This window comes from Trachemys scripta, chromosome 3, assembly GCF_013100865.1.
Source record: "Trachemys scripta elegans isolate TJP31775 chromosome 3, CAS_Tse_1.0, whole genome shotgun sequence".
Classification (NCBI taxonomy): domain Eukaryota; kingdom Metazoa; phylum Chordata; order Testudines; family Emydidae; genus Trachemys; species Trachemys scripta.
The window spans coordinates 157,450,819-157,472,942 of NC_048300.1; the positions used below are offsets into that span (position 1 = coordinate 157,450,819).

The following is a 22,124-nucleotide window of genomic DNA, read 5'->3' on the forward strand; positions in this document are numbered from 1 at the left end:
ATGAGTTTATTATTTGCAATTAAGACTTGGTTAGCATGGAACTTAATTAAAATTTAATTATTTACCTTCTTGAGGTTTTAACAGATAAGATATAATTGTACCATTCGCAATTAAGTGTTGTTTTTTAATTAATTGTTAAATTATTCATTGAATTATACTTTATCTATACTCTTCTGATCTATGCAAATATAACTACTCATTTATTTATTAGTTTAGAAATATACCGTCTTGATCCTGCTCCCACTGGAGCCAGCGTGAACTGTGCCACTGGTGCCGATGGGAGTAGTATAGGTTGGTATATTAGTACTCTGTACAAAGTGACATCGAACATCTAACGTTTCCCATACCACAGTATTTTACTCCACAGCTATATTTCCTAGACTTAGAGGGCCCATTTTTGTTCTCAGTTACCCTGAATGTGACTGTAGAAGTGAGCATAAGGGAAGAATGGGGCTCAGAATTAAACACATTTATAACCTATGGAGAAGTAAATATTAAATTTTTAAGGGTGCCCACTGTGACTTGAATATCTAATCACGTATGTAAATGTATAGCTTCATTATGGGTTGGGTTTACAGAATAAGAATCTCAGTTTAAAGAAAAACAAATAATATTGGAAGTCTAGCATCTAATTTCTAGCTAATTTCCCAAGAAAAACTACTGCTGAAGTCAAGTGCTTTAATCAGAATAAAGTCTTATCTGTTGATCTCATATTTTACCTGTGTAGACCTCAACAAAGTGACATGTTGTTCAGCTTTTCAAAAATGAAGTATGGTTACAGTAGTCAGCCATTTTCTAATTTCACAATTGCTTTCTCATGCTGTGTGAATACCACTAAAAAAGTAAATGCCCTAGCTATTGTTCTATATATTCCAATGGGCACATTCCTGCATTTCTTACACACACACACACACACACACACACACACACACACACACACACACCCTCTCTTGTGGAAGTGAAGGGAAGTTTTGGGTATGCAAGGAATGCAGTATCAGGCCCTATATATAGGAAATATTGCGTTCAAGTCAGTGTGGTATTTGCTTACTTCTTAATGGTGTCCAGTCTAGGCATGTAATAATATTTGCCTTACATCCTTTAAAGTTCTCATAACTTTTAGCTTTTGATAGGAGTCCATTAACATTCCAGTTTAGTAATTTAAACAATTCATTTCTGATTAGTTACGCTATTATTGGCCCCATCCAGCAGTCCTCCTCTGGCAAAACAGTTTTCAAACATTGAATTCTCTTAGTTCCTCTCTGCAAAGATACTTTGTCAGACCTATATTAGTAATTTTGTTACACTAGTTAAGTCATCCTCTTTAGTGATCTTCAATCCCACGATTTCTCTTAGGATGTCCTATAGCACCAAAGCAACAGGCTGGGGTGTAATATGAAACCTGCTGATGTTTGCATAGGTGCTAGAACTAGGGTTGCAGGGGATGCTGTAGCACCCCCTGGCTGGAAGTGGATTCCAGTATATACAAGGTTTACAGTTTGGTTCAATGGCTCTCAGCACCCCCATTATACAAATTGTTCCAGCACCCCTGAATGTTTGGTTGACATTCTTTATTAATCTATTTATGTGTTCCTTTTTACTGCCCTTGTGACTCTCTCACATATTTAAAGAGGCAAAATAAATGTCAGTTCTATCTTTGAACCTGATGGCATCCCACACTTCACTTATCTTCATAATCAGTATGCTGCAGGTATACATTAAACGAGCAAGTGAAAAGGTGACTGTGAAGTGTATACTGAGAGCTTGTAATCCAAATGTGAGATTACATGGGGAGGTTTAACAGTAGCTTTATAAACAGATATGCAGCTGAGTATCTGAAAAAGGGACTATGAGGTGGGAAACAGGCAGTGGGGGTGCACCTGCTGGGAAGAAAATGGTGCACCTTGTAAGCATTAGTGATTTGAGTTGGGAGCACTAGTAGAATTGTACTGTCACCAAGTGTACATGCTCTGACATACTTCCTCCACGCCTCATGTTCAATGAGAACTGTTTGCAAAGTAGATGCTGTTTTGGGGAAGTCTGCTGGTACCAGAGCTGGTGGGATGCGTCTATCTCACACCTAAATTAATGTTGTAATGCTTTGGTCTATGGGTTTATAGCCATTGCATTTATTTATTTCAGGTAATAAAAATATACCAGAATAAAACATACTCTATGGGAATCAAGACTTTCACTTCTGATAGCATTATTATCTTTTCTGGATATTGGGGCAGGGAATGTGTCTTACTCAGTGTTTGGAAACTGCCTTGCACATGTTAGGTTCTGCAGTAGTATATGTAATAATAATCTTATGAGAGTTTCTGTAAATACTCAACAAAGAGTCATTTGGTTCTGCATAGCCTACATTAAGTGCTAAGGGGAGGATAGTATTTTTACTGAATAGGGCCCCAGTTCCACAATTGGATCCGTATGAGTAGACCCCACTGAATTCAATGGAGTCCACACAGGCAGATGCCTGCTCGCATGTGGAGTCCTACTGAATTCAGTGAAGTTCTGCCCAGGGAATGAGGCCCACTCTCATAGATCTGATTTTTCCAGAGCCTGTAAAATTACTAGTATTTATATTGAGGAAAAAATGTGATGGTATGTGACTTGTCCAACTCACCAAAGTTGAGGCTAGTTCAGAATCTCTCTCCCATGCCCTTTAGGTCTGTGATCCTTCCACTACCTTAAAAAAAAAAAAAAAACAAACCTCCCCCCAAAACCTGGATATGAGATACAGGAAACAATTGCTAATTGATTCAATTAAAGGGCTACCATTATCTTAAAAATCATACTTTTGTCTATTTTTTACCTACTCTTGTTACAGACAACATCTGGGGTTACTGCAGCTGAAAGAGATGAGAAAAATACTTTCCCTTATCTTTTTTTCATATTGCTTGCTTTGTACACTTTGTGTATAGTTAATTTCACATTGGCATCATATAGTCTTTTAGTTAGTTTTCTCTACATCAGTGGTTCTCAAACTATTCTTTTCGCGGACCACTTGAAAATTGCTGAGGGTGTTGGTGGACCACTTAATGATCTTTCCAAATGTTGTTTGTACCATTAGCTAACTATTGTAAAGCGCTTTGTATAAAAGCGCTATATAAAAAGAAATTAATAATGAACGTTTTTTTGTTCTACAAATAAAAGCACACAACTCATATTTTAATATCAGTAGTCTTACCTTTCTAATGCGATGAATGTGCCCTCTTTCCCTGCCGAGGCAGCCCCCAAACTGGGGCTGTGAGGGAGGGGGGTCTCTCTCCTGCCACAGCAATCACAGAGCTGAGGCTGGGAAGGAGGGCCATCTCTCCCCGGCAGTTGCAGCCCTGGAGCTGGGGAAAGTCACCTTTCTCTGGCTGCTGCAACCCGGCACGTCCCAAATTCCTCCCACCCCCTCTTCTCACCCCACTGCCCCCTCCCACCTACCTCCTATTCTCCCCCCAAGGCCACCACCTCACCTTACATATGCATCTTCTCCAGGGTCCAGGCACCTAATTCATGGAGCCACACCTGCGCGGCTCCACTAATTAGGTGAGTGGCCCTTCATTTTCTTGTGTGCAGCCGCCAAGGTGCGCACCGTAGAGGGAACTATCTGCGGACCACCTGAATGGAGCTCGGACCACAGTTTGAGAACCTCTGCCCTACAGGAATGGGTCTTTCACACAGGATGAGGGGAGAGAAAAATATTTTTAAATATCGGAAAATGTGATTGTACTATTGTCAGAAATTGGCGGTGAGAATCAGAGGCAGGTGTAGTAATTGAAACTTCTTTTAGCAGATTTTTAAATAAATTAGTTTTCAAACTGAATGTGTAAGCAGTATTACATGATTTTATCTAAGTAATGGATAGTGACTGTAAAGAGAATTGGCATGCTTGTTAATTAACTTGAATTCCTAGAATGTATTATTATTATGCTATATTTAAAAAAGATTTTTGCTAATTTACAACATCAAAGTATATGTGCAAAGGTGAAGAGTTGCAGAAAAAGGTTGGAAGAGATTGTTGTGTTAAACTTAAAAACAAAGCGGTAATAACTGCAGCTTGTCCAGCAAGTAAAGGATGACAAATGGAGTATTTCAGTGGTTGGTTTTGGGAACATTATTATGATTGTTTTAAGTTATTTGGTTGACAATAAATAACTAATGCAAAATGTGCTAACCACTTACATAATCGTCCTGTTTAGCCTGCTGTGGTTCCCAGGATTTCCGGGTGCTGATTTTGACCTACTAACCTCTATGTAGTTTGAGTCTACCTCTCCCCCTCAAGTACCAGGGCAGTTGAAATCAACTGAGCAGCTTGCAGACTTTAAATTGAATGGGGTTGGAGAAAGCATTTTCAATTACTAGACTTTGACTCTGGAACTCACTGTCTCAACACGTTCAACAGAACCTGAATTTGTTGATCTTTCAAGCTCTCTGCTTATAAAGGTTTGAGATATGTTAATTAGATGGATCTGAGGCTCTTCTTTCTGTAGGTGAGCTAGGGAATTGGAATAGCTGTCTTTTTGACATGGAGCCATGGTAAAGCTTTTGCTTTGTTTAATTATTACATTTCAGATATCATATGTGTACTAAGGCCCTAATGCGGCATGGTCCTTATACACAGTCATATATAAGTTCCATCGACTACTCATTTGCCAAATGTGATGCGTATGCTTAAGATCTTTTGCTGATTTAGGGCTTCTGAGAATATCTGATCTCATTTTATAAATCTAAATAAACGTAAGAACAAGATTTGCTAACAGCATCAATGTTGGAAATAGAACAAGAGTGTATTTACCTTAAGGCACAAAGATTTGTATGTTTTGTATGACAGGACTTTGTAAGAGAGATGCAGAATAATGGAGAAAATGCAACATAATAAGATTGGAGGCAACAATCTTAAATAGAGAGAACAACAGAAATGGAGTAGTCTGGCAGTATAGTGATCTGGAAGGAATGTAGAGGTTACTGTAAAAAGGAAAAATCTTAAGCTATCCATGCAAGAATGCTGTGATGGATTGACAAGGGGGAAGAATGTAAATCCACTGTTGCTGATGTACAAGACTTTGGGTAGGGGAGTGTAAATTGGGGCAACTAGGATCATACCTGACATTGTTATGAAGAAAGGTCGACAAGATTGAATTTGCAGTCATTGTAGAGGAGAATATTTTAAAGATACTTAGTAAAAGTATTTGAAATTATGGAGGGATTTTGTGAAGTGGAATGAGATTGACTGTTCATGCTGTTGAGGAGTTCAGCAACAAGGGGCAGAGTCAAATAGCTAGGAAATGACTCTTAAATATGGAATTAAGGCAGAATGATTTTCACTCTGTTTTTTAAATACTCTCTAGGGAATAGATTACCAACTCAGTCTAGAACAGACAAATAGTGGATGTGAGTTTAAAGAGACACTGTCAAGGCCACTAGGTCTAAAATTGGACTGATCAAGTTTAGCTTGCCCGCATGTAGGCATACAGAAAAAAGGTGAGCACATGTGTCCTTTGTGCTGTCTCCTTTGCCCTATCTGTTTGTCCTGTTCTTGTGAACAGATTGTAGAGCAGGATTTGTGTATATTTCAACACCTTTATTGTATGTAAGATCAGAACACAGGCAAAGAGTGGAGAAACAGCGCCATCTATACCAATGTGCACATATCACATTCACTCAGACCTGCAATGGTGGAGAAATCCAGAGCCTGGGTTTGCTGTTCTGGGAGTGCACCCAGCAGTTTAACTATGCTGCAGGAAAGGTTTAGTTTAGGAATGAGTAAAAACAAAATGTAATTTTAAAAGTAATGTAAATTTGGAGCCTTTCAATCCTTACAGTATCCCTTGTAAGAGAAATGTTGATGACTGGAAAAGGGATTCTCTCTGGCACAGCTTCAGTATGGTAATGGAAAATGGCAAGGATCTTAGATGTGCTAATATTCTATTGGAATGTAAACTAGCTGGATAGAACAGAACTACTGTATATTGAACTGCACTTATGTACGTCACCTGGAAAAGTCTGGGCAAGCCATATAGTAGATAGGCAGCAATCAGGCCTTGTCTAGCAAACTAGTCATGCAGGAGAATGTTGGAAAGTGTGATATTCCCACAATTACATGCTGAATTTAAAGCTAGGATCCTGTTACAGCCAGCAAGCAGCTTTCTGAAAAAATCAGATAAATCATGCCTTATGTCCTGGCATGATAAGCCTTGTTTGTATAAAAGATCAATGGGATTACTTGGGTCTGAACCTTCCTTTTTTAAATCCATGTAAAATAGATTTATCTGTAGACTTGTAACTAACGTCTCTACTGCTCCTTGATTGTCAATGTTTAAGAAATATGACTCTCTGCAATAGTGGCATTCAGTTCTTTGGCTTCTGGTCCAGTATTTAAATTACTTGGTTCCACTTTTTTTTTTAAATTTCCTTTGAACTTAGTGAATTCAATTTTCATAGAGGATTGCCACAGCCAATTTCATAGCATTACCAATTATTACCTGGTCTCCTTTAATATGTAAATAATTTCTTCTAGTCTGGAGGGATGGTTTGATCTGAGTTTTCACTGGATTTCCTCACTGATCCTGAAATGATTCAGGATACTAAGTTTATTGACAATGTCAGATTGAATGATTTATCTTTCTCCCACATAAATATATCAAAGAAATGCTCTTTAATTGCTTGTTATGCTGCTGGCATCTTTGGCTTTTTGACTGCACTCTGTTGCTTGGGGCAGCAAAAGAAGGGGCACATATGTTTTTATATGTTTCTTTTTGGCTCTTTCTTGTTAGTGAAATTAACAGTAATAATAAATTTTGTGATTACTTACTCTTTGATTGGAAATAGGTTTAAGGACATACACTTTCCAGGAAGTTGTGGAATCCCAACATGATGTTAGGAGCTTTCTGCAAAGGCCACACAAGTTTCTCATCAGAGAGACTTGGCTGTTGGTGACATTTTAAATTGAATGGTGTAATTATAGTAGCCTTTATAAATGTCCATGTGAGCCTTATCTCAGAGAAGCTGTAGCTGAAAGGTGGATGACTTCAATATGCTGCCTTCAATATGCAGAACTACCATTCTGAGTACTGCACATAGAGCCTGATCCAAATCCCATTGAAATGAATGGGAGTCTTTCCAGTGACTTAAATTTACTTGGGATTAGATCCTTAAAAATTAACTTTAAAGATATTGTAAATCTCACGGTGAGAGGGCATGATTGATCTGATCTAGCTGAAGTCATTGAACTTCAGTGGATGTAGGTTTGGTTCCAAAAATCAGTGGCAGTTAAGTGTTGACATTTTTTCCCAAACCAACCCCTTATTGTTCTAACTTCTTGAGTTCTAATCTAATTTGCCTTTGGCAAAGTGGGAAAACATTTTGAAACCATATTAACTTTGCTTCCAGATCTGTAGATAGAAGGGCTTGAAAAGAATTCCAGGTCATCTAATCTTAAAAACCACTTCAACTACTTTTTTAGCCAGATTATTCCACTGCATAATTCAGGTTCTTTCAGGAAATGTGTTCTTATTTTAAATCTACATTTTGATTTTTAGTTTCAATTCACTGTTTTCTCCTTTAACCTATCACATTCACTCCATAAACAATGCCAAGTGTATTTGAAATATCTGTGAGACATATGACAGTACTCTGGAAAAGGTGGTTTACTTTGCAAGATTGCATTTTTTCTCTCTCAGAAAGAGCCACCTGAGTGATCATTTGGTTTACATGGCAAGCACTGAATATTTATTATATCATTATCATAAATTAATGTTCCAGCTAGATTCAAATTGCCTGTGGGTTTGCATAGATAATTTAAATCAAACCACTCTTCACATTAAAAAATGCAAATACATACCAGATTTCAGCCTACTGTTTTATAACAACTAGGTTTTGATGTAATTACTGTGTCATGTACATTCTTTATGTATCAAGTACAAGGATAAGCTACAGAATACAAGATAGAACTATTCACCTATTTATTTTCAGCAGTTTTGGGAATTGTATTTGTCTGTCCTCTCCTGGTGACTCAGTTCATGATGTGTGCTTTGCATGCTTTAGTTGTGATTGAAATAAATTTTATTTGCATCTTGCAAAGTGCTCTTCTTCTTTCCCTTAGCTGTGGTCTAATACATACTTTAGGATTGCCACCTTCTGGTAAAAGAATAATATGGTTTCAGTTCTTACCTCTGATCATCTGTTCGCGACAGTGGCACCGGAGAAGGAAGCGCTCTGTGTCCGAGAGAGCTTTCAGCATAGCACAAGCAGACTTGTGTTGCTAAGGGCTGTAGAAGCACAGCAATTGAAACTAAAAAAGAAAGGGAAAATGAAGTACATAGATGTTAGGTGAGTTCCCTTATAGACCACACAGTATGTCTGTGGTGGAACTGAAACAAGAGCCTTCTGATGCACAGTCCCTTTTTCTAATCAGTAGACCACACTGTCTCTTTGTACTTTGTATAGTTCTTCATTTTGAGGATGGTTGAGAAGAAGGCTCAGGCTTTGTGTAAGATGGGCACACGTGAGACAAACCCACAAGAAATAAGAAATGAAAGAAGAAATAGGAGACAGTAAAAGATAACTAGGATTGTGTTGAGGGAGAGAGTCTGGAATAATAACCGCCCCCCACCCCCACAAATCCACAGATATTCTCTATTAAGTGAAAAAGAGCAAGCAGTTGAGGTGAAGAAATTAACATCAGTATGTTCTGGTCCCACTATTAGCCCACTTATAAACTGGGCAGCCCTGTGACTCTCCAGAGTAGCGCTGAAGGGAGTTTGTGTATGATATGCTGGTGCCCCTGACTTTTTATGTTCCTTTCCTCTCCTCCCAGCTTGCTCCATTTTCCTCTTGGCTGTCAGTAATGCACAATGGATCTGCTCTGTTCTGGAGCTCTGTTTGCACACTGGAAGAGGGTGTACTTACTTGTGGGACAATTCTCTTCAGGAGTGCAGCTACATCTTCCCCTGAAATTATCTGCCTTTGCCAGAAACAGTTTAAGAAATAAGAATCAGTCTTTTCCAACCACCATGGTATCTTGAAAGGAAAATAAAACTCAAAGCTCATGTATTGATTTATTTTAAAATAAAAAGTATTGCACATGTGCAGCACAGCATAGCACTCCCCAAACGCCTTAAAAATCCTCTAGGCTCAGGAGACCCTGTCACGTATTTGTCCCTGACCTACACTGTTGGTGTCAGACAGACACAACAATATCATTTATTTTGAGAGTGATAGTGATAGAACAGCTGAGAGAGGTTGCTGTATGTTCTTTAAATAAATGAGCTTACTGACTGGTAGACCCCAGCTCGGTTTGATCTTGGTGAGAAAATGAAAAAATTTAATGCTTGATCTTGAAATTCAGTTGTTTTAGAACAGGGGTTCTCAAACTTCATTGCACCGTGACCCTTTTCTGACAACAAAAATTACTTAACGACCCCAGGAGGGAGGACCAAAGCCTGAGCCCACCCAAGCCCCACTGCCCCGGCTGGGGGGTGGTGGTGGTGGGCAAAAACCTGAGCCCCACCGCTCTGGGCAGGAGGGGCCAAAGATGATGAAGATGTTCCTCTCTTCAGACAATTGCAGTATTGGTTTTTTATATTGTTCATGGTAGAAAACCCAGATACGCAGAGGTACACTGAGCTGAACATAGTTAAAAAATCTAGATGGCTAGATTCTGGCTATTCTGAAACTGGTCAGCGTATTGAGTCCAGAAATCACGAAGTCCCACTTCACTGAATTTTGCCTTCAAGGTATCTGAGCTCTGGAGCCTTACAATTTCTAATTGAAAAGCATCTTCATAAATTGAATCAAGAATGTTCTTTGCTTCAGAAGGGCAAGGTCCATCAGCATAGACAACAAATGGCTCATGAACAAATAAAAGTAAATCCTTTGGAATTTTAAAATTTTTGATCAAATTGTTTAGGAATTCTTGCAGCATTTTCATCGAGGTTTCATCTGTAGCAGCAACACACAATGTTGGAAAGTGCAACATCTTTCCTGTTAAGACTGCCTGAAAGATTTTCAGGATTCCTCTGAAAGGTGCACAGTTTTTCAGACAGATCCCCAACACTGCTTTCATGGCCTTGGAGCTGCAAGTTGAGGGAATTCAAGTGACCAATAATATTACACAGAAATGCTAGTTGTGACATAGGGGGATATCATTCATAAATTCCAGGAACTCGCAAGCTTTATTGGTCATGTGGTTTCAAAGAAGTCCTATTATTTCTTTTTGAAGGGCCCAAAATCTCTCTAGCATGCACCCCTTACTTAACCAGTGAACATTGTTGTGCTGCAACAGGTCACTGTATTTGGCTGAAATGTCTTGTAAAAGAGCTTTTAAAAAACGATGTTGCAAGCTAGAAGTTGAACGTATGTAGTTCACTAATCTCATCACAATATCCATTGTTTTTTTTCAAGTCCCCAGACAATTTACCACGCAAAACAGTCTGGTGAATTATGCAGTGAAATGTGTTTAATGAAGGGTGTATCACTGCCAAAATTAAAAAAAAGCCCTTCTCTTTCCCTGTCATGGAGGGAAGCAAGTTTGTAACAAGTAAGTTTACTTTCTGCAGATCTAAATAATTTTTTTCAAAAAGGCCTTTTACCTTTGCAACAATGCTCTCTTCTGTGGTGTAGGTTTCTAATCGTATTAAGCACAAAAATTCTTCCTTGAAAATTTCAGCATCATAAAATCTAAGAAATAGCAAAAGCTAGGTAGTGTCACTTACGTCACTTGATTCGTCCACTGCAAGAGACATGTATTTAGAGTTTTTTAAATCGGAAAGCAGTGCTGACAGACAGTCCTCGTAAATTACCTCTAATCTTCCCACTGCCGTGGAATCAGGCAGAGGAACTTGTTTCACATGGTTCACAGTGTCATCTTCTTTTTTATCTCTAGGAAAAAGCTCCTTCAGCATTTCCCACATGCACTGCTTCACAAGTTTGGCATCCAGGAAAGGCTTTTTCTTTTTAGCTAGTACCCACATTATTTGAAGAGAAGCATCTGTTGCTTTTTCCTGCACAGTTGCTGATGTTGTGAGAATGACATTTGAAGTGTGATGCAAAATGTGACAAAATTCAAAATTGAAAATCTGAAGTCTTTGTAACACTGTCAAGAGGATGGGCCACGTTGAAGTTACTGTGCTTTGATTCAAAGTGCTGCCTCATGTTGACGACCTTACAGATGGATATAGTGGTTTGGCATATTAGCCACAAGGTCTTGCATTTATGAGGTGTCATAATAAAAAGAAAATCCTCTGTCCAGTTTGGGTTAAAAGCTTGTTTTTTTCCTGTCGATTTTGCAGTGCTTACTCCCACTCACATTCATTTTTTGCTTCATTTCCATCACCAATGAAAAAACGGGTGGCATGTTCGCTCAGTCGTAGCCAGTGCTATTGTGAGAACTTAAGATCCAGTAAGTTACTTACTAAGGAAGTCATACGTAAGGCTAAGATTTTGTCATGGCTATTTGCAGTAAAAGTCATGGACAGTTCATGGGCAATAAAGAAAAATTCACAGAAGCCGGTGACAATCCAGGAAGTTTTTGGAAAGTGTAGGGGACAATTTCCTGGTGCAAGTGTTGGAGGAACCAACTAGGAGTAGAGCTCTTCTGGGCTTGCTGCTCACAAACTGGGAAGAATTAGTAGGGGAAGCAGAAGTGGATGGGAACCTGGGAGGCAGTGACCATGAGATGGTCGAGTTCAGGATCCTGACACAAGGAAGAAAGGAGAGCAGCAGAATACGGACCCTGGACTTCAGAAAAGCAGACTTTGACTCCCTCAGGGAACTGATGAGCAGGATCCCCTGGGAGAATAACATGAGGGGGAAAGGAGTCCAGGAGAGCTGGCTGTATTTTAAAGAATCCTTATTGTGGTTACAGGAACAAACCATCCCAATGTGTAGAAAGAATAGTAAATATGGCAGGCGACCAGCTAGGCTTAACAGTGAAATCCTTGCTGATCTTAAACTCAAAAAAGAAGCTTCCAAGAACTGGAAGATTGGACACATGACCAGGGAGGAGTATAAAAATATTGCTCAGGCATGCAAGAGTGAAATCAGGAAGGCCAAATCACACTTGGAGTTGCAGCTAGCAAGAGATGTTAAGAGTAACAAGAAGGGTTTCTTCAGGTATGTTAGCAACAAGAAGAAAGTCAAGGAAAGTGTGGGCCCCTTACTGAATGAGGAAGGCAACCTAGTGACAGAGGATGTGGAAAAAGCTAATGTAGTCAATGCTTTTTTTGCCTCTGTCTTCACGAACAAGGTCAGCTCCCAGACTGCTGCACTGGGCAGCACAGCATGGGGAGGAGGTGACCAGCCCTCTGTGGAGAAAGAAGTGGTTCAGGACTATTTAGAAAAGCTGGACAAGCACAAGTCCATGGGGCCGGATGCGCTGCATCCGAGGGTGCTAAAGGAGTTGGCGGATGTGATTAGAGAGCCATTGGCCGTTATCTTTGAAAACTCATGGCGATCGGGGGAGGTCCTGGATGACTGGAAAAAGGCTAATGTAGTACCCATCTTTAAAAAAGGGAAGGAGGAGGATCCGGAGAACTACAGGCCAATCAGCCTCACCTCAATCCCTGGAAAAATCATGGAGCAGGTCCTCAAGGAATCAATTCTGAAGCACTTAGAGGAGAGGAAAGTGATCAGGAACAGTCAGCATGGATTCACCGAGGGCAAGTCATGCCTGACTAACCTAATTGCCTTCTATGAGGAGATAACTGGCTCTGTGGATGAGGGGAAAGCAGTGGATGTGTTATTCCTTGACTTTAGCAAAGCTTTTGATACTGTCTTCCACAGTATTCTTGCCGGCAAGTTAAAGAAGTATGGGCTGGATGAATGGACTATAAGGTGGATAGAAAGCTGGCTAGATCGTCGGGCTCAACGGGTAGTGATCAATGGCTCCATGTCTAGTTGGCAGCTGGTATCAAGCGGAGTGCCCCAAGGGTCGGTCATGGGGCCGATTTTGTTCAATATCTTCATTAATGATCTTGAGGATGGCGTGGACTGCACTCTCAGCAAGTTTGCAGATGACACTAAACTGGGAGGAGTGGTAGATACGCTGGAGGGTAGGGATAGGATACAGAGGGACCTAGACAAATTAGAGGATTGGGACAAAAGAAACCTGATGAGGTTCAACAAGGACAAGTGCAGAGTCCTGCACTTAGGACGGAAGAATCCTATGCACTGCTACTGACTAGGAACCGAATGGCTAGACAGCAGTTCTGCAGAAAAGGACCTAGGGGTTACAGTGGACGAGAAGCTGGATATGAATTGACAGTGTGCCCTTGTTGCCAAGAAGGCTAACGGCATTATAAGTAGGGGCATTGCCAGCAGATAGAGGGACGTGATCATTCCCCTCTATTCGGCATTGGTGAGGCCTCATCTGGAGAACTGTGTCCAGTTTTGGGCCCTACACTACAAGAAGGATGTGGATAAATTGGAAAGAGTCCAGCGGAGGGCAACAAAAATGATTAGGGGGCTGGAACACATGACTTGTGAGGAGAGGCTGGGGGAACTGGGATTGTTTAGTCTGCAGAAGAGAAGAATGAGGGGGCATTTGATAGCTGCTTTCAACTACCTGAAAGGGGGTTCCAAAGAGGATGGATCTAGACTGTTCTCAGTGGTACCAGATGACAGAACAAGGAGTAATGGTCTCAAGTTGCAGTGGGGGAGGTTTAGGTTGGATATTAGGAAAAACTTTGTTCATTAGGAGGGTGGTGAAGCACTGGAATGGGTTACCTAGGTAGGTGGTGGAATCTCTTTCCTTAGATGTTTTTAAGGTCAGGCTTGACAAAGCCCTGGCTGCGATGATTTAGTTGGGAATTGGTCCTGCTTAGAGCAGGGGGTTGGACTAGATGACCTCCTGAGGTCCCTTCCAACCCTGATATTCTATGATTCTATTACCTGTCCCTGACTTTTACTAAAAATATCCCATCATAAAATGGGAAGGGACTGGGCAGCTGTGGGGTTGCTCGGAGCTCTGGAGTCCCCACCACCCATGGGGGCTCAGAGCTTCAGGGTCCCCCCCGTAGTGTTTCCCAAAGTGCATGTTGGGTGAGGGGGATGGGCAAAGATTTAGCTGCAGAAGGTGCAGAGGAATTATAAATTAAGATAGGGTTGCAGTGGGGCTGTGATTGGTTGTGATTTCCCTTAGGGGGACCTCAACTTTAAAAAAATGGGGAATCTCTATTTCTCCCCTCTCCCCCCTGATAATATTAATGACATTTCTGGTACTTCCTGTTTGTATTTGGTCCAGATTATACCATATGAATAGCTGTTTTTTTTTTTTTCCACAGTAGTTTGGTATTACCAAAATGGTTTCTTTTGGAATGTAACCTCCTTTTACAGTTGACAATATGTCTAACTTGATCTAATGTCCAGAAGTAGAATTATATTGCTTTTGCTGTGTGGATGTGATACATACATATTTTGGAAAACGTAAGGAGTAATTCATTATGGAAAAATCTTCCAGATGGCTTGTTCAGACTAGTTTTCAACATAAACATAAATGTGCTTCTGATGTTAGTCCCATTTAAGATTGAGAGTCTTGTAAATTGCAGTAGGAACAATGTACCTTGAACTAAAATATATTTATTTAAACCTAGCAACAAATATGTTAATCATTTGTTTCATAACATACAAATCTCTCCCATAGCCCAGACCTAGTTCCCTACTGCAAGCAGAAGAGGAATTGGATTGATTCCTGATGCTGTTCTCACACACACAGATGTGCTGACAATTGAGAGATCATCTCGTAGATCCCACATTGGCAGAAGAATTTAGCTCCTTTGGAGGGAATAAAAGCCTAAGAAGGGACTGTCTGCCCTTTTGCATGCCACAATCAGACAGTACTCTGGAAGCTCAGAAAGCTTCCTGTAAGACAGAGATCCACAAACTGTGGGGTGAGCCACCTAGTGGGGTGCTTAGGAATGTTTGGGAGGTGCAGCGGGGCCTGGGCTGGCCCCAACAGGTGCAAGGAGTGCCAGCCAGCCACTCCCTGCCCCTAGCTCTGCTCCGGTCCTGCCTGCAGCTGTATCCCCGGCTACCAGGCCTGCACTTGGCCTTGTCCCCAGCCTCGGCATGCCTCTGCTCCCAGCCTTGCCCCAGCCTGGGCTGTTGGCTGTAGTTCCATTCCCAGCTGAGGCGGGGGGGCGGGAACGGGGTGGGGCTGGAGCCGCACCTGGCCATGGGTCTGGCTGCTGGCCCTCACTGCAGCCCAGCTGTAGCTCTGCTCCCATCCCTTGCCGCGGCTCTGGCCCCGCACCACTCCCGGCCCCACATCCACTCCCAGCTACGGCCCCAGTGTCTGCCCCCTCTCCGCATTCCCCTGAGCCATGGCCCCGCTTTGGACTCCGAAGGGGGGTGCAGACAGGGTAAGGGGGGGAGCGACCCTCAAAAGTTTGGCGAACACTGCTGTATGGTGTTTTAATGGGGACCCAAAATAGGCTGTAGATGAAAACCCCACAATGTTAAAAGTCTCTGCCTCTGAGAAATGAGAGCCTCTGTGTCCCAATTTAGTAGGATGGATGGCTCTCTTTTGCCAAAATAATCCAAAATCAGAGTAGTTAGAAATGTTGAAAGTCCTCTCAGAACTGCTGGATCTTAAATCATGGCCAAATTCTGCCCTTCTTTACTCTTGTGCAGCACAGTTGACATTATTGTTCTTTCACGGATGTAACTGAAGCCAGAATCTGGCCTAAGGGAGTGTGTTCAGGTTAAAAGTTATGTTTTGAAGAGGTAGTAGAAGTACTGTTTGAGGAACTAGAACTCAGTGGGTTAGTTGAATATAATGGTTCATTATAGGTATGGGATGGATAGAAAAGCGAGCCTTGGGAAGATACACTGTTTAAGTGGGAAAGCTGAGAATGATGAGATACGTTCTTGTTGATTCATGAGTGATGGGTTTCTACTAGTTTTTTGCTGTATTTGGTTCAGGGGCCAAAATATGGGTTACATTTTTGCTTGGATCCAGCCAATTTGCATGGGCTGTAAATCAGGGCAGGATTTAGCTCTGTCTTTTTTTTCTGCAATTTATTCTGACTTGGGTCTGAACTGTGTCCTCCTTACATAGGCCAAAGTAGATAGGTATTTGGCCTCAGTAAACATGGTAGGGATTACATCGTGGTTACTTTGTCAATTTGTTACCTACCTTGTGGCCTTTCCACTGTTCTTCTTTTCATATTTACTAAAATATAAAATATATGGAAAATGTGGAAGGGGGTTGAATATAAGTTTACATTGCAGCTAATTTTGTTTTTGTATTTCTCTTGGCATAGTGTCTGAACAAATCAGGAGTGGCATGTTGAGATATATAAGAGTGTGTACATTACAGAAAAACTGCCAATATCATTGTAAATTCTTGGAAAGATACAGTATCTTAAATTTCATTTGTCTCTCCTTCTCTGTTTCTGCAGGTTCGCAAGCATGTGAATGATCTGTATGAAGACCTGAGGGATGGACATAACTTGATCTCCCTTTTAGAAGTCCTTTCTGGGGATACCCTGGTGAGCTTTCTTTAATCACTGTTCAGTTATTTCAGGCCATTATATACCCATTTATCCTGTTTGCTAACTCTTCAGATGTGGGCTGTTAGGATTCTCTTTGATATATCCCACACTATGCGACTGTTGATCCCAGAGGCATAAGTTATATTTCTGTTGATACATACCACACCATGAACAGTGTGGAAATATGAACTATTTTTGTTAGTCTTCTTCTATGATCATGAGACTTCTTTCTTTTTATAGATTAATGTACTAGTTCTTTATCTCCTTTCCCTTTTTTTTTGTTTTTTGTTTTATTTTCTTTAGCAAATGTTGGATGGTTAATATTATTTCACATTAAAGAAAACAAAGTACAAATAGCAAGGAAAAAATGTCCCTGAAATTGTCTAACACACTCCTCGGGTGTCATTTCCTTTCTTTGTGAGCATTACTTCCCTTGCTTGGTATTTGTTCTCTTCATTATGTTCTTCTGTTCATGCTCTTCTCTTCATTTGTGGTCTGTCTTGTGTCTTTGCTGTCCTATCTTCTGTCTGTTATATTCATTAGCCAAGGGAGCGAGATTTTTTGAAGACCTTACGGTTGGTGAGTTCAACAGAAGCATGCGCGTATGAACAGCATGAGGATGTGGAGGATGAGGATAAGGGGGTAGGTGCCGACCCCCATAACTATACTAACTTAGTATTTGAAGTGTGGTGACTGCTAACTTAAAAGTAACCTGTTAGTTTGGTGTTCTGCAGTAGTTCAGTGGAAAGGACAAAAGAACTCATGCTGATCAACCTGGATATACATATTCTGGGAAAGACTGATAAGATGGAGATATGGACTAAGACTTTTTTCATTCAGTTCATTTGCAAACAGTTACATGCAAAGCTTTAAGATCTCCATTTATTTTCAATCACTGCACTTACAAACGTTGTACAAATACAACAGTATGTAAGCGACAATCAAAATATTATGGAATTATGTTATTTTATATTCAGTTACACTAAGATTTCTTTTTATTTTCAATCACTGTAATTTATGTAGCAATTATGCAAATAATATAAGCAAAGGGTGAAATCTTGGTTCCATTGAATGGAGTAAAACTCCCATATACAACACGCGTACAACATAATATTATATGAAATTATGGAATTTAAATTAATTATGAAAATATTCTTTTGCGGTTTATCATCACAAAGATGGTTGATCTGATTTAACTATAGTTACTTTTCAAAGTAGATAGTGCACAGTGGTAGTTGTCATAGATATGTGTAGTGCTTCAGCTAGTAAATATATTGATTGCTTGTAGGGCTTATTTTATGGCACAGATGCTGAATACCAATTTTTTGACTTATTTATGTCATCCAGAAGGGAAATATCTACTTAAAAACTGTAAAGTGCTGAGTATTGGCTGGTCCAAAGGAAGTTGTTTCATGCCTCTGTAGAACCCGCATTGCTAGTGTTTGCTAAAGCAACTTTGTATGTTAGGGGGCCAATTTCTATCCTTGGATGCACAATGTGTCATGCTGCTGTTGTGATTTCATTGGAATTTGTGTGCTTTCATCCAAGGGCGTAATGTGTCTCAAGACACTTGTACTTTAGCTATATAATATTTCCCCTCTGTGATCTTATATTGTTACTTTTTGACAGTCTGGACTTCAGCAAACTCTCCTTGTTTTGGAAAGTAAGATGCCAATTCTGTAGTCCTTAGTCCCACTCACGGAAGTTATTCTATGATAAAGACTGCAGGGATTGATCCACACCTATCAGTAGTTTTAGAACAGATTGAAATCTTATATGGTAACTTGAAATTCCATTTTTGTGTTTTAGTCTATGCTTCTTTTCCAATTCCATTTTGTCATGTTTCCTCTTGGCAAACACGTGATATCCCGTAGGGGGGGAAATAATTCAACTAAGGAAAATCTATGACTATCTGACTGTTTCACAGAGATTGTCTGAGGAAATACTCATATTCATCACTGAGCTGTATAAGTGGTTTGTAGTATGCTTGAGCATATTACTGGGAAAGTTTGTGAAAAATCTGAAATAAGGAAGAAGGATATTAATATTTGGATATTATGATGACATAAATTTAACTACTTTCCTCTGACAGCTAAGTAAAAAATTCCTTTTCTGTGTAATTCTTCCTCTTGGTGATTTTACACTAACTGCATGCTGTTTTGCCATGTTTCCATTAACACACCATGCATAATTGTTTTATAGTTTCTTCTTTGTTGATTTGTTTTTGCTTTGGGATGAGGGGGATCCTTCAACTTTCTTCATGCCTCACTTTCATAAGTGTTCAAATAGTAGATCATGCAGTTCTGTTAGAGCAGAAGTTAATGAAACTCTGCCTGAGGAAGGAGTACACAGTTAGGCACTAAGACGGTAGTTATAGGATTTTTATTGGTAGGAAAGAATTTATTTTCATGACATGTTTCTAAATTTATATATATTAATATGTAGTTAAAACAAACACAAAATCTAAACACACATCACACCAGCATAGTAAGGTAAGTTTTCTTATGACATTATTACCAGAGTCATTAATTGGCCAGCTCAGCGGTACACATGATTATTATTTGTGATTTGGTTTAACTGAAGTGTTGTAAATCTTTTGTTATGATGCAGCATCTAGTTACTGTATTTCCCACTATGGCTTTGATCGTGCAATCTGGTTCATATGGGTAGGCCCCTGTGCCCGTGAGGAGCCCTCTTAACATCAATAACACTTGGCAGGGACACAGGCACCTACCGTAATGATCAGATTGCAGGGTCAGGGCCTTTGATTCTGCTCTCCACTAGTTGTGCAAATAAATTTCAACTGCAATGAAAACTGGCTTTCTATAAATTCATAGCTCCGTTACTTTTCCTTAAGTTTCAATTACACTTTTGTAATAGATGTTGAAACATTAGTGTTTTAAGGATTTAAAATGGAAACTTTTAAATCAGATTTTTTACCTTGTAGGAGTTTTGGTCTTTGGAAAATCTCACAACTTTCATTTTCTAATTTTAGCCCCGAGAGAAAGGTCGGATGCGTTTTCACAGACTACAGAATGTACAAATTGCACTTGACTATTTGAAAAAACGCCAGGTATGGTAATAGTTTTAATAAATAAAACTTAAGTGAAAATTGCACTTATACAGATAATAGAAACTTGATGAGGGAAGGAACAGCTATGCTATTTGTTCTTTTTTAAAATGCATACAGTAAAAATGGTTGGAAACAAGGATCTGATTTATTGTGGTGCCTGAACTGATGGTAGTGGACACTTGGTGGTAGGGGAGATATTGAGCAAAGGTGTAAAGCCACCTTTGTTCCTTCCTTGTTCTAGGGTGGGGGTGGTTATCTCACTCCCAGCAAAGCAGCTGCAGATATTGCCCTAACTTACACCCAGCTTTCAATGGCCCCAAGTAGCCATTCTGGCCAATGCTCCCTTTTCACAGGAATTCTCCCAACCTGCATTCTATGATGCCTCCATGTCATAGGGCAGGTAATTTGTGAGAATTCCCCAGGAATCACTTATGGCGGCTTTACAGCCCTTTGGTGCTGGCAGAGCTGGCATGAAGAGCCGTGAGTTGTGAACTGGTGCTGATAAGCATTTTTTGCTGGCTTTGAACACTTGCTGGAAGAATAGAAACGTGATACAATAGCAGTACGTTTGTTTTAAATAAGAAATGCCACCTGCTGAGTCATCTAGTAACATTTGCGCAATAAGGATTCAATCCCGCACTGCTGGAGTCAATGGGAGTTTTGAAGCTAATCTCAGTGGGAATAGGATCTGCACTAAGAAAACGAATGGTCACACAAGCTGACAGTCAAAAATAGCATATTTGTGCAGCCTAGACGCTGGTGGTTTGGTAGTGCTATAGCTTATTGCTAAATGGGAGACCCTGGTTCAATAAACCCATAAGACATGCAACGCGCAACCAGGTGCATTTTTATTAAGGTGCAGCAGTCAATGGAGATTACAGGTCTCAGCATACAGTGATCTGTTATGATCTGAATATTCAGGACTCTTGAATCAAGGTAGAATATTGTATGGTGGCATCGGTGGTCTTTTCATCCTGCATGTCCATATTAAATAGGATGGTTACTGTGCAGTCTGTTCTATTTTACACAGCTTAGGTGCAGCTCTTGGGTCCTTGGCAAGTTGCCAATGTGACCCTGATTTGTGTAAGGTTTCAGTGCCCCTGCCAGAGGGACTGCCAGTCTAGAGGAAGATGATACTTGCACACAAGTGGTTATCACAGACTTCCAGGATAAGGGAACTTGGCCAGCAGTTGGGGTAGCCCCCGAGACCCTGAAATAGAAAAGGCACAGTCCTCTGGAGGCTCATTTATAAATGATATTTGGAAGACATCTTGCAGAAGATTGGCTGGGTGACTTCCCGTTGGAAATACTGTATTGTGATTTAGGTTAAATCCACCTCAAATATCCATGAGGTTAACTTTGTGAGGGTTAACTTTGGAAAGGCAAATGAGTAAAATAAAAGCCATATGTGACTGTAGTGTACATTTTTGTCAAAACTGAACAGCTTTTATAATGTAGTAGGAGGAAAAAATTAGGATCTCTTAATTTTTTTTATAACTCTTGGATATATTGTCTCCTTGTTCCATGGGGAATGCCTACTGACAGTAATTATATCTATGTGGGCAGATCAAGAAGAAAATATGGCCTGGCACATTAAATGTTGATACAATGTGTATTCTAAAGAACATACACGAATAATTATTGATTAATATAAGCATCAAGTGCATTTTATTTGGGTCATCTCTCAATTGGCAAACTAAATAGGCAAATTATTTACTGCCAAAAATTGTCAATCCATTCTGAGTGACAGGTTTCAGAGTAGCAGCCGTGTTAGTCTGTATCCGCAAAAGGAACAGGAGTACTGGTGGCACCTTAGAGACTAACAAATGTATTTGATGCTAAGCTTTTGTGGGCTACAGCCCACTTCATCAGATGATTTCATGTTCTCTGTATATACATATATCTTCTTACTATATGTTCCATTCTATGCATCTGATGAAGTGGGCTGTAGCCCACGAAAGCTTATGCTCAAATAAATTTGTTAGTCTCTAAGGTGCCACAAGTACTCCTGTTCCATTCTGAGTGAGAGATTATTGGAGTTGCAAATATGATTGACCATTGATTTTGAAACTTCAATTAGTAATTTTAATCCTGTTCATTAATTAAGATGTGTGAAACAGTTTGAAGGTGTGAAGTGCTATATATGTGCTTATATATGATTAATTATTATCAGAAATGTAAACATTATAAAATATTGTCATTGGTTTAGTGGGCCAGATTCTCTCCTGCAGCTGAGCTCTCTTTGGTGCAGGAGAGTAGGTGGAGGGGAGGGTGCCAGGGAGCCAGTTATAGCTCCCTCAGTCTAAGGGCTGTCCTGTGCTGCTCTTGGCCCTGGGATGACTCACAACAGTCCACTCCTGTCCCCACCCTGATCTACTACACCCCTAACACAGGCTCTCTATTTCTGACATGTCCCTTACACCGGGATGGGGGACAGCTGGCACAGGAACCTTTATGTTAGCTGAGAGTTCCTCCCCACTAGAGTGGTTCTCAACTGGCCAGTCACGACCAGAAGCTGGGTCCTTTGCACTGCACAAAGGAGACAGATTGTATTGAACTGTGGCCTAATA

The 22,124-nt window shown here is 40.3% G+C and overlaps 1 protein-coding gene and 1 long non-coding RNA gene across 30 annotated transcripts in view; one reads left to right on the top strand and one right to left on the bottom strand.

Annotated features, from left to right (window-relative positions):
• Positions 1–8,314, bottom strand: part of LOC117875212 — a 32,305-nt gene extending 23,991 nt beyond the window's left edge. Inside the window, exon 1 of the long non-coding RNA XR_004645214.1 lies at positions 8,161–8,314. This is a non-coding gene — a long non-coding RNA (uncharacterized LOC117875212). The remainder of the gene's footprint in view (positions 1–8,160) is intronic.
• DST (dystonin) overlaps positions 1–22,124 on the top strand; it is a 539,328-nt gene that overhangs the window by 167,845 nt on the left and 349,359 nt on the right. For 18 of the 29 annotated variants that reach the window (XM_034766279.1, XM_034766278.1, XM_034766257.1 and 15 more), the window contains 3 exons: positions 16,389–16,478; positions 17,025–17,123; positions 19,477–19,554. In XM_034766279.1, the coding sequence (XP_034622170.1) occupies positions 16,389–16,478; positions 17,025–17,123; positions 19,477–19,554 (267 nt within the window). The remainder of the gene's footprint in view (positions 1–16,388; positions 16,479–17,024; positions 17,124–19,476; positions 19,555–22,124) is intronic. The other 11 variants (XM_034766280.1, XM_034766288.1, XM_034766264.1 and 8 more) reach the window with 2 other exon arrangements.